The sequence below is a fragment of the Scardinius erythrophthalmus genome, assembly GCF_964197995.2.
Source record: "Scardinius erythrophthalmus genome assembly, chromosome: 25".
Classification (NCBI taxonomy): Eukaryota; Metazoa; Chordata; class Actinopteri; order Cypriniformes; family Leuciscidae; genus Scardinius; species Scardinius erythrophthalmus.
Window position 1 is genome coordinate 27,342,077 of NC_138245.1, and position 12,958 is coordinate 27,355,034.

At 34.5% G+C, this 12,958-nt stretch overlaps 1 protein-coding gene across 3 annotated transcripts; it reads left to right on the top strand.

The window, feature by feature from the left end:
- The first annotated feature begins 566 nt into the window (after nt 1-566).
- LOC308685457 (uncharacterized protein) lies at nt 567-12,250 on the top strand. 3 transcript variants are annotated; one of them, XM_081357235.1, is made up of 16 exons: nt 611-690; nt 2,581-2,877; nt 2,959-3,264; nt 4,781-5,080; nt 5,480-5,530; nt 5,688-5,729; nt 5,834-5,884; nt 6,469-6,519; nt 6,621-6,677; nt 7,056-7,133; nt 8,247-8,352; nt 8,755-8,806; nt 8,930-9,002; nt 10,441-10,536; nt 10,903-10,952; nt 11,072-12,138. In XM_081357235.1, the coding sequence occupies exons 1-11, from the start codon at nt 636-638 to the stop codon at nt 8,339-8,341; spliced, it is 1,383 nt and encodes a 460-aa protein (XP_081213361.1). In that variant the 5' UTR covers nt 611-635; the 3' UTR covers nt 8,342-8,352; nt 8,755-8,806; nt 8,930-9,002; nt 10,441-10,536; nt 10,903-10,952; nt 11,072-12,138. The 3 variants fall into 3 exon arrangements, with proteins under 3 accessions (XP_081213362.1, XP_081213360.1, XP_081213361.1); XM_081357234.1 differs by lacking the exon at nt 10,441-10,536 and having other exon boundaries at nt 604-690; nt 11,072-12,250; XM_081357236.1 differs by lacking the exons at nt 5,480-5,530; nt 5,688-5,729; nt 10,441-10,536 and having other exon boundaries at nt 567-690; nt 7,083-7,133; nt 11,072-12,143.
- Nucleotides 12,251-12,958: the final 708 nt, after the last annotated feature.

The following is a 12,958-nucleotide window of genomic DNA, read 5'->3' on the forward strand; positions in this document are numbered from 1 at the left end:
GAGCTAGATGTTATCAGTGAATGGCTCTTGTCATATTCATCGTGTCCTTTAGACAGTCACAGAAACATTGTGTGGAGTATAATAGCTCTTCCAACCCCTCCTCCAACATTCATGTAGTAGAGCATTTCTGATATTTATACGCTGCAATATTTAATACAAACAGTAGCATGCTAATTAAAGTGATATTTCCAAACTAAATGGACATTGTTGAACTCTCTTTGGTGATTCAGTGGCGACCTCTTACTGGTGAAAACAGCCACAGAATCTACACCTCCTGCCAGGTGGAAATATCTCTTTTATGCTCCTCAAAACATGGATGAACCATTTCATTTATTCACTTGTTGCAAATATTTGTACAGAAATAATGATACAATTTGTTGGCTAGCTATTCAATTCATATTGATCAGCAAGCCAAGGCAGAATCTGTGGAGCTTTCCCCCAAAAAAGACATCATGTCCCACACGTAAAGTATGCCTGTGGCCCAGAACTGTCCTCTGTTACAGTGAATACAGCTGAACATGTGGTCTCATGATCTACATTCATCTTAATAGAACTGACTGTTTCCTGTGGTCTAATGTGTTACTTCCTAATTCAACTATTGTGTGAGTCTTGTTTCTTTCCTCACTCTCGCTGTAATGGAGTTGTTCATCTTCATTTCTTTTCAGCTTCTTATGGAGGTTCAGTCTTACAGTAAGTGATCTTTGTCATTAAATTTGAATTTAACACTACAGAATTTAAGCATGTGTGATCAGTACGTTTGTGTTTTAGTAGAGCACAGCAGACAAATGAACCTACAACCTTAAAGCAGTTTTACTTTAGCTATGCCATTAAAATTCATGAAAATGATTGCAATAACCTATTTAATCCATTAATTTGATTATGAGTCAAGTAAACACCTTTGTGTTTACACTCATTTGGTGTACAAGAGAATTAATTTACATCTGCACATCTAAAAGTTGTTATTGGAGCTACTGTACTGTATATGCTGATAAAAGCTATCAGAATCAGAGGAATGCATTTTTGAAAAAGAGACTTTCTTTTCCTTTTTTTTTTTTTGCCAAACATTAAAAGAAAAGAAAATGGACTTGAAAATCAAATTTTTAATGTTGTTCATGTCTATGTGGTGTTTTTAATATACTTAAAGCCAAATCATGTGCAAATTCATCAGTCAACATCATTAATGAGTATGTTCTTCTTAAAACTGCAGTGTATCAAAGACAGTCTCAAAAACAAAGTTAGAAACCACCCGTTTCCTAGCGTCACAAACGTAATGAATCCAGTCAAAGTGCAGTGCTGGGCTTTACCTGTCTTTTCTATCATGCTCAGTTTGGCATTTTAACACAGTGAGCACAAAATCACCTTTAAGGAGGAGTGTACATGTAGCAATGGGTGAATTATGAATATGATGTATGTTCTGATGAACTCTTTCTCCACTGACGTTCTGAGTTGTTCAGAGCGTTTCTAAGGACACTGATGGTTAGAAGGCAGCTGTCTGACTCTGAGATGGTGAACAGGAACATGGTTTGTGTAACACTAGCATCACATTATTAGCTGTTAAATAACGTAGTCAAACCAAAGGCTAATCATCCCTATTGAAAAAAAAAATATATATTAAAATTTATTTGAAATACATTTATTTTATGGCAAGTACAAATACATTTACAATATAAATACGCTGCATACCCTGCAATTCAACTTTTGGTATACTAAATTGGTATAAGTCTGCTAAATTGGTACAACTATTTACTTAATGCACTTTAGATATCTGGAAATAGTATGAGGTTCAAATAAAGATATACTTATATTTGATTGTGCTAAAATGGAACTATTGCAAATGTACTTTAAGGACACTTTAAATATCTTGCATTTAAAAACTGATATCATACAGATATCATACTAACCTTACTAATAATGATATTAAAACACATTTTAGGCTTAACATTCAGAAATGTGCATTGTTTAAAAAAAACAAAAAAAAACACTCCAAATCAAGTTTAATCACAATATTTATTTCAGTAAGTCTCAAGCGATATGTCAGCAACTTTGTTAATGGATTTGTAGTAAACTTAGTATGAATCCATTTATTTTAAATACATTTTGGAATGTTTTTTTGGGATTTCAATTAGCCTAATATTATATGTCCAACATTGTAGAGAGCGATACATAAAACGCAGTAGCATTCGCGTTTAAGTTGACAGAGTGGATCAGGTAGCCTGAGCTGGTGTGATTGAGTAGAGGCGGGGCTAATTTGCATATTTATGGATATTCGTAAATTAAATTAAGCAACGTTGTAAAGTTAAATTTTAAGGGCTGAAGAAATCATGTCATTTTGATTATCTAAGATGAGTTTTAAGGGATGCGGTTATTGACTGTAAGACTTTAATTAGTAAACGAATATCTTCATGGACTGGACTACATTTTCCATTCATTGTGTAGTTGGCTGTTGGTGCAAGAAAATTTATGAATTTAAATTTGTTTAAAAGTTTCACCAGAACATGGAACATGATTGGAAAATGATGCATGGAAAAGTGGTCAGTAAGAAGATGTAATGTAGGGATTGATCTATTTTTGTTGTTTCAGAAGCTCCTGTTGTAAAAGTATCTCCAGATGTCCTAAGAGAGTCGAGCTCAGTGAAGATTATCTGTGAGACGCCAGCAGATGTTACAGTGAAACAGTGTCATTTCTACATAAACAGTGAACAGAAGAATATAAAAGTCAGTCCATCATGTGAGCTCGATCTCACTGGTGCTGAAGTGCTCAGATGGGCAGATGTAAAATCTCCTGCATCAGTCCACATTTACTGCTTCTACACAATAACTGAGCACAGGATTGATAAACCATCATCTCATTCTCCTGCTGTTACAGTGACGGTTCAAGGTGAGAGATTTCACTGATGTTCTTCTGCGTTACAAACTGTTATTACAATGTTTTTAATAACTCTGGATTATTTCACTTTAGGTTCACTTCAGAAACCCTTCATCAGTGTTAGTGATGGTGATGTCCAGATCAACATAGCCTGTGAAATACCACCTTCAGTCAGAGCTGATTTCACCTGTAGTCTCTACACTGGAGATGTTCTTCTGCACAGAAGTGTCTCTCACATTCAGAAGAGTCAGTCTGGAGAGAATCATCTTTGTATGTTTGATTTAACTCATAGTGAACTCTACACACGATCAGTGAACAGCGGACATCTGAGCTGTGATTATTACATCAACACTGAACCTGAGATCAGATCACCGCGCAGTGACACACACACCATCAGAGGTGAGGACTTTTTACTGTAATCATTTTTTAACTCATGAGCACTTTTAATCAGAGACACCTGCAGAATTCTTAGGCCAGTTTTATGTAGGTCATTAGAACATGAAAGTTTGATCAATAAAAGAAAAAGTCAGTATTTACAACAAATAAAAACCTATGAGAAAAGTTAAATGATACTGTGTATTACATCTAGGGCACTTCTTGACGGATACTATTTATAACGACCCTTTCAATAGGCTGTATAATACAACACTGTAAGGTCAAATACATTAAATGTATTGACCGGTATTGAAGTCAGCTGTAAGATAGTGAGTCAGTAGACAGAGATCTGTGAAATCTTCTTACACTGAATAACTTGCAGGTTCTTCTCAGACAAACGCTTAACCAGTGTGACTTCAGCAAGTGAACTGATATATTTAGGCAGGAAGGAAGAGTCGCTTCAGCTGATCATGTCAGAGAGCAAGACAACGTCAGACACATCTATAGAAAGAAGCTTGTTTCTGCACATCTAATATGATGGAGAGAGGAGAAACGGCAAGCAAATTATTTAATATTTTAAAAGTTTCTTTGTAAGTTTTTATTGGGTAATTCCTGTTCTGCAGCACTTCTTGAACTATTTCTATTAATACACAAATTAATACACTTGTGCTGAAGTAGCCTATATTTCAATATAAATATCTTTCAGAAATATGCTCTGATCTGGTTAAACTCATCACATGACATTATGACTGGATTAATTATGATTTGCACAGTGAGTGATTGACAGTCAGTTTAAAACAACGTTTGAAGTGTTGATGTTATCAAACAGATTTTTGATACACAACTAATACACAAGTAATCACAGAAAATACGTCAATTGCTAATGCTGACACATCTATAGAAAGAAGCTTGTTTCTGCACATCTAATATGATGGAGAGAGGAGAAACGGCAAGCAATTTATTTAATATTTTAAGTTTCTTTGCAAGTTCTTATTGGGTCACTCTTGTTCTGCAGCACTTCTTGAACTCTTTCTATTAATACACATATTAATACACTTGTGCTGAAGTAGAAGTATTTCAATTTAAGTATCTTTCAGAAATATGCTCTGATCTGGTTAAACTCATCATATGACATTGATACTGGATAAATTAGGATTTTTACATATAAAGAACCATCGCACAGTGAGTGATTGACAGTCAGTTTAAAACATGTTGATATATTATCATGCAAAAGGAACCATGAAAATACAAATGTTACCAATTTTTGTATTTTGTCTATTGACGATTTTGTCGAACTAATGCTAATGCTGATGTTTGAGCTGTAGTTTTCCCTCCAAAATTATGTAATTTCCTGAAGGATGATGTCATTAACTGCTTTTTAATAGTTTATAGTTTATAATGACAAAAGACTAACATGATGAAAGTTAAGGACACTTTTTTGTTGTGTTTTTTTTTAGTTTTTGCAAGAAAGAAGAGTCACCTGCTTCTAATCTGATGAATCTAGATGAATACATTTAAATTTTTCTTTCTTCTTCATTAGGTCTTCCTCAGGCCAGGTTAACAGCATCTGCTTCGGTTATTAAGGAAACAGACACAGTTCAGCTGAGCTGTGAGAATCCTGAAGATCTGAAGAGAGAGATGTGTGTCTTTAACATAAAAGGAAGAGAAAGTTACTCAGAACAGAGCTCATCATGTCAGCTCTCACTCACTGGATCTCAGATCAGTATTTGGTCAGAAGGTCAGAGTTCATCTGTGAGAATAACCTGCTTCTACACTGTGGAGAAGTCACAAGTTCTCATACCATCTCCTCACTCCGATCCAGTGACGATAACAATCCAGAGTGAGTCTTGAGATATTTATGTATTGATAATCTGTTTAAAAAGTTATTTATTTCTATCAAAAAACAAACACCAAAGTCCTTTACATACATCTATCCACTGTGATTTACTTTATCAATCTAAGATATGGGTTGTTCATTCTTGTAATGTTTCTCTGTACAGCAGGATTATTGAAAACAAAATTAGTATATAAACTCATTCTCATTCTTAAATGTTACAGTGCTGGTTCTTTGGTTCTGTAATATCCTTATTGGGTATAAACTAGTACAGGCCAGAATTACATCATACAGCATAATGTGGGAAAAAAGTTGTATTTGAAGGCTCTGTACCTTTAACAGACTATATTGACATTTGCTTTAAAATTAAATATTGCAATTTCTCCCTGTAATACTGTTATACAGTCTTTACAGTTTCAACACCAGCTGCACATGTTACAACAGCCATGAAAACCTGTGAGTAATTGAGTTTGTAAAATCAAAAATACATAGGCCTAATTCTTATTCCACATTGAATGATGTGGCATTTGTTCTGTCAGGCTCATTATTATCTGTTGCGGTGAAACATTTTATTATACATCACTGCAAATTTTACAATGTGTTTTTTTAACAGCTTTACCTTTAATGTCCACTTCTGAAATGTACAGTACAACTGGTAAGTTACTGACAACACCCTTTCTGGTTATTCTGAATTAAAATTGAAAACATGATTCAAAGGTGATTCTCCTTGCAATTTGTAATTTATTTTTATATTTGTAGACTTACTTTCCAAGTCAAAACTGCCAAACAGCAAAACAAAGAAAATCACACGTAAGTGCATCCACTCTTCCTCATTGGTAAAATCACTAGGCCTATGTTGAAATAAAAAATATATGTGGGATCCATTTACTCAACCAAGGCTCAACTCTACACAGGTAAAGTTTCCAAATGTTGAGCAGCATGAAAGGTCTCTTTACTTTGCTTTGCTGCTTTTCTCAATGTTTAACTGTTTATGAATTGCACTCGCCAAACATTGAAGTTCAATAGGCTAATGCATCTACATTTTGTGGCACGCATTGTTTTTTTTTCAGTTTCCATGGCAACCTCTACTCTGCCTGTTAAAAGAAGAATGTCATATAGTTACCTAGTACTTAGATGCAAATGGGAAGTCACATGACTCAAGATGAGACTGTATTGCTTATGAGCTGAACACTTTCTCCTGTAGCATCATAATTTAATTCAAAAACATTTTAGTTCATTTTGGATTGGTCTTCCACATTCCAGTTGTTTGTTTATCATATTTTTTTATTTTTTTTATACTGTTTATTTACAGCTATTACTTTTATAGGGATGTACACCAGTCTTTGTTAAAAAAATTATAATTTTAAATACACCTTATAATGTTCTCACTGCAGTTTTAACAGCGACATCCACTCAAAGAGCTTCACAAATGGACACAAAAACATGTGAGTATAGTTTAGTGTTAAATTAAAACACGTACCAAATATTACAATTCTTTCATAGTGTGTTTATTACTCATATACTAGCTAATTATTTTGCAATGTAGTTTCAGCAGTAATGGCTGCTATTTCCACTACTGAAACCCCAACATCCACCAGAACTGGTAACTTTACTAAATATCAGTAGAATGTCATAGAAAGATTCTCCCTTTAACGGGACTTCATCAAACACTGTAAAGGCCCATTCACACTGCACTGACAAATGCCAACAAAATGGCAACATGCACTTTGTTTTGTCGGATCACTATGTTACTCCAGTTGGCGTCTGTCGCCTCTGCCATTGGTCAGCTCTTATTTTTGCCGATTTAACATGTTGAGTGTTTGTCGGATCGTGGAATGTCTGAGAAGTGAAGTCTTTAATCTGGTGATAGTTGGCATTGGTTGATGTATTTCTGTGTGGTGTGAATTGGCCTTAATACTGCTGTGTATAATCATCACGCTTTGGTCAAATGTGAATTCATTTGAGGTATTTTCTGTTGCAGATGCTCCTAATGTTCACACTTCAACAGATCAAACTGACTGTCCAACCCCCACACAGCATCCACAGTACATCCACAAAGGTTTTTCCTTTTCCTGTTATGCTTCCATTTTTATGGAAGCTTGTTTCCGCCACTGAATAAAACATTTTAAAAGATAATTGCGACTTTTTATCTCACAATTGCGAGTTTACATCTCGCAATTCTGACTTTATTTCTCAGAATTGCGAGATATAAAGTCAGAATTGCGTGTTTTAAAGTCGCAATTGCGTGTTATAAAGTCAGAATTCTGAGATATAAAGTCAGAATTGCGTGTTATAAAGTCAGAATTCTGACTTTTTTTCTCGCAATTGCGGCTTTATATCACGCAATTCTGACTTTATATCTCAGCATTCTGACTTTATATCTCAGAATTCTGACTTTATATCACGCAATTGTGAGATATAAAGTCAGAATTGCATGATATAAAGTCGCAATTGCGTGTTATAAAGTCAGAATTGTGAGATATAAACTATTCTGAGGTAAAAAAAAAAAAAGTCCGTCTTTTTTTCCCCCCCTTAGAATTGGACTTTATATCTCACAATTCTGAGAAAATATGTCAGAATTGCGAGATATAAACTCGCAATTATGTGTTATAAAGTCAGAATTGCGTGATATAAAGTCAGAATTCTGAGATATAAAGTCAGAATTGCGTGATATAAAGTCGCAGTTGCGAGAAAAAAAGTCAGAATTCTGACTTTATAAGACGCAATTGCGACTTTATATCTCGCAATTCTGACTTTATATCTCAGAATTCTGACTTTATATCACGCAATTCTGACTTTATATCTCAGAATTCTGACTTTATTTCACGCAATTCTGACTTTATATCTCGCAATTCTGAGAAATAAAGTCAGAATTGCGAGATGTAAACTCGCAATTGTGAGATAAAAAGTCGCAATTATCTTTTTTTTTTTTTTTTTTGTGGCGGAAACAAGCTTCCATACATTTTTGACTGTTGCATGAATTAGAAGTTTACTTTCAAATCTCTGTAAAACATTTACATGCACACAACAAAAAACAAATCTATAGGCCTATACATTTTCTCAATCGTTTGTGTATCACTTCAATTGTCAGGTGGACTGACAAACAACCAAATTAATCTTTACCATAATGCACATAAACATGTATCAAAGTGTTGGTTTTGTTTTATCACAGGCTTATTGATTATAGTGATTATATTACTGGTTTCCACTGGTGTTGGTGTCATTTTTTCTGGACTCATCTGTCTGTGCTGGTTTGCATGTAAGTAAAGCTTTCACATGTAGGCTACATATATTCTAAGTTTGTTCTGGTGTATACTGGGTTTTATGTTGTTCAATATAGAATTTATCATGCAAGCTAAAACCGAACATATAACGCTCATTCATTGTTTTGTAGGTAAAAAAAGAAGACATCGGTAAGTTGTTTCATGCATTGCATTCAATTCAGTAGTCTGAATTATGACAGACAGCTTGTTCATGAAGGTTAAAAAATGTTTTTATATAAAGTGATATGATTATTTAATGCAGACTACTTCTGCATTGCATGAAATCATTCTCAGTAGTCTGTGATACAATGTCCTGTTGTATATTTTTGTAATCTAGGAACTATGAGTGTAAATGTTTAGCACTTTATCTGATTTATGTATGAAAAGATGCCATAAAGATCAATATTTGATTCCTAGCAATAAAATGAGATTAATAACATCAGATGTACCCAATCAAGGAACTGGTTTGGTGAGTATCTGTGCATCAACAATCTTTAAAATCACATGGTAATAAATATTTATAATACCATAATGAGTAAGAATGGCTGAAAGGGACAGCCATTTTATTCATTAATTATTCATTGTTTTTTAGAGTTGTTCTGGACCTGCAGAGACATATTCTCTGATCACTTCTGTACCAGACACATCTCAGCCCATCTCTATAGGTGAGAGAACATCATTCTCAGTTGATGATTTCAGTTAGCGCCAAAAACACAATATAGTGACACCAGCTTCTCAGAAACTAGTACCATTTCCTCTTTCAAGTCTTCAGCATTATTAGCCACATCTTTTCTTAAAGCTGCAGTCCGCAACCTTTGTCTCTTTAGCGGTTAATAAACAGAACTGCATGCATCTTGTAGCCGGAGCTACTTCTCTCTGTATATGTCTATGATGAGTCACGCAGGTCTGGGCTACTTCGCTGCGGTACAACCCATATCAGTCTAAAATAGTCCGAATACAAACACTTATTATAGGTGTACCAGTGATTCAGGATAAGACAAAAACACAGTTTGGAAAATGGATTCATGATGTACTCGCTTATTATATAAATATTGTACATTTTGAATACAAAAAAAAGTTGAGGACTGCAGCTTTAAAGGAACAGTTCATGACAAAATTAAAATAATTTACTCATTTTCCAGCTGTTCCAAACCCATAAGTCTTTCTTTCTTCTGTGGAACACAAATTGAGCTTTTTTTGCAGAATGTTTACTCTGCCTATACAGTAAAATCAGCACTTTTAAAGGGCTGTCGAGCCTCAGTCTTTATTTACAGTTTAAGGATACATTTACAATGCAACAATGTGCTAAAAACGAAAAAGTTTTTCCTTTGTGTTTTTTGTGTACAGATGACAACATTGTCAAAAAGATCCCCGTTCACATGGATCCGCGAAACAGTTAAAAACACTTTATTATGCTGCCAGGCCAGTAGTTGGCAATGCCACTTTGTAAAGATGCGTTATAAGCTACACATGATGTCACCGTTTTCACAAATTAGCATTTTCACACAGACAGTAATGGTATAATTTTCCACTTGCACTTTGAAATCTATTTTCAAAAGTTTGTTTTTAGCCCCCCAAAACGTTATGTTAACATGCCAAAAAGCCAAAATGCATGTAAACGGCTCCTTAATGTGCCCCAAAAACCTCTGTATTCCCATTTAATCGCTTGTTAGCAAATGCCTTTTTTCAAGACAAGAAAAAAGCTTCAAAAGCTTCAAAAATCCCAAGGGGGTTTACTGACATAATATGTCATAAATAAAATGTGAAAAAATCTTGGGCTTGTGTTAACCAAAGACCTTATTTCAGGCATTTAACCAAAAAACATAAATAAAAAAAACTCCATTGATTTTCATTTCTGGGTTTTGGCGACAAAAATACATTACCGCTGCAGCACTTGTGTAGCTCTCACATCTATTTTGCAAATGCACTCATTCAATTATGGTGCATCATGTTTGGTATCAAGACATGCATTGTGTTTGGTGTCACTGTCTTCACACACCACGTTTGAAGCTTTAGGAGAAGCCATTTGACATTTGTCCTCTTGTTTTGGATGGTTTTCTATTGACTCTGTTTGACCCTCTTCATCATGCTGTTCTTTCAAAGGCCTCAGACACCCAGAGTCCCATCAGGACAGCACACCAGATCCCACAGCAACAGACTCTTCCATAACGTCTGAAAAGTCAATTTACCAGTCCTCATGTAATAAAATGTTTCTTTCATTAACGTGATCATATCATGAGGAATCAAATCTACCAATAGTAGTAAACCTAGGAAAACACACTGGTTTCAAACTCAAAATTTCCACACTAGTCCAAAAACAGCATTTTTGATGCTCACATATAAGCACTGTGAAACTTGGCCCACTCAGTCACGATGAGCTCATACAGAGGGAGTGGGACAAATATTAAATTCATCACAACAGTGTTGCACAGATTGAGTCTGAGAAGAGATAATACTGCTGCATAATTATGCAAAGTGTCAAAGCATAAAATACATTCAAGTTTTATGACAAAGAGCTTGTTCATGAAGGCCACCAAGTGATATGACTTCTGCATTGCATTACAGGTGTTTTGGTCAATAAACAACAGAAAGAGGGAAATACAGAGGAAAATGAGGTATGTGTAAACACACTGTCACACACCAAACCCATAATCAAATGAGACGTCCATCATGAACTGAATGCCAAGATATTTATCCTGTGTTTCTTTTCTATCTTTCTGTTTTATTCCTTAAGAATGTTTACCACCTGTACTGCACGATCCCTGACAAACCAGATCGTTCAAAGGCAGGAGATCAAATCTACAGTTTGGTGAATGACTGATGAGTCTCTGTCGTTTCACTATAGGCTACAGTATATCTAGGATCTTTACTTGCAGAAATAAATTGTGATTACTTTCAGTATTCAGTGTTAAGTGTGGAACCACTTATAATATTGAACTTAAAATATTAAACATAATACAATTTATTTTTAACCATTTCTCTGTCTGAAATGATCCATTTTTTAATGGGCGGCTCCTTTAAGGCTTGTCAGTAAACTGTCACCGTAACGTCAGTCCTTCGCTATTGCTTTGAAAACATTATCCATATAAAACCATCATACAGAAAGAATAAATTGTTTACTTACAGTTTGTGATGTAGCTGCTGTCAGATCCAATCCGGCATCGTTAAAACTAAACCCTAAACCAACTTTTTTTTACAGTCTATGCATCCAATATAGGCTAGTTGAAAGTTCATATTTCAACAAAAGTTTTAGTGTGAACTCTCCATTATACTGTAAAAAAACGCAGTAAAATGCTCTGAATCTGAACAAACATAATTCTTTGACGCAATCCAGTATGCCAATAAAAATAATCCATCCACTTATCCAATAATCCAATATCTTGACCCTTTAACTGTAAAATACTGTCAAATGTATGGGTTTTGGAAATAAAAACAATGAATTATCATATATTATCACGAATTATATGTATTTATTGTGAAAAACAGTAAAAGGACAAGTCCCTGCGTGACATCTCTTATACGATTAGGTCTGGGCTATATTTTATATTTGCTTATTTTTTCTTTGAATAATGTACATTTAAGATGTTTTGTGTTACATTTTAAGTTATTTAGTTAATGTTTATTGCATTGTTTTAGTGTCTTTGTGTGTATGACCCTGTGCACCGTTTAAACATGAGTATTGGCTATTTTATGGACAGGCCACTCTGATTCATCATGTGACTTTCTGTTTTACCATCTGTATTATTATAGTGGTTATCAGTACATTTATCATTACAAAATAAAATCTGATTTTGGTTGTTCAAGTCAATTGGTATACTAATACAAATACTCTCACAGTATTAGTTAAAGTGAATTTCTGGCAACCATGCTGCCGCCTTTTACCATAAATTTAAGTTTTCTGAAAAAGCTATGATATCAATGTTGTCAGATTGTATTGCTTTCATGACTAGTGCTAAAAATCAAGTTGCTGGTCCTCTAAGAGAAATGAGAGATCTCTGCCTTATTATAACCCATAAATTACAAATAGTGCATTCAGATAATTTAAATAAACACTCTCAGAAAAAAAGGTAAGTTTAAGGTAAAGGTCCCCTTTGAGGGACTTATATGCACTTTTTAGGTACAAAGGTGTACCTTTTGAAAAAGTACTGCCACAGTGACAGCTTTTGTACCTTTTTTTCTGAGAGTGAATGATAGAAAACTGATGGAAAATATGTTTTTATTTACATAACATGGCTTTCCTTTGATGTAAAGGGATTAGGCAATTAAAAGTTATTTTCCAAGTACTTTTTTTAGGCAGGCAAAACTTATAAAGTTTGTGAAGAATCCACATCTCATCCTTTGATGACAGTGTATGAAATATTCCTATTCTTTTACATCATGCATCTTAAGACTTCAAATGAAATGCCGAATCAATCTGAGAAGCAGGCACATAATAATTCTATAAATAACATTTCTGCTCAGTTTTGTCTGTGCTTAACAGTACAGATTAAGCCTAAAGTTGAGGTTTGTGAAAGAACCCCTGAAGAACAGCTACATGGAGATGGGTAGGTTTAGGTATATGTAAGGTGGGAGGAGTTGGATCTGGATCCAACTCCTCCCCCTGGATTTCATGTTCTGCAGT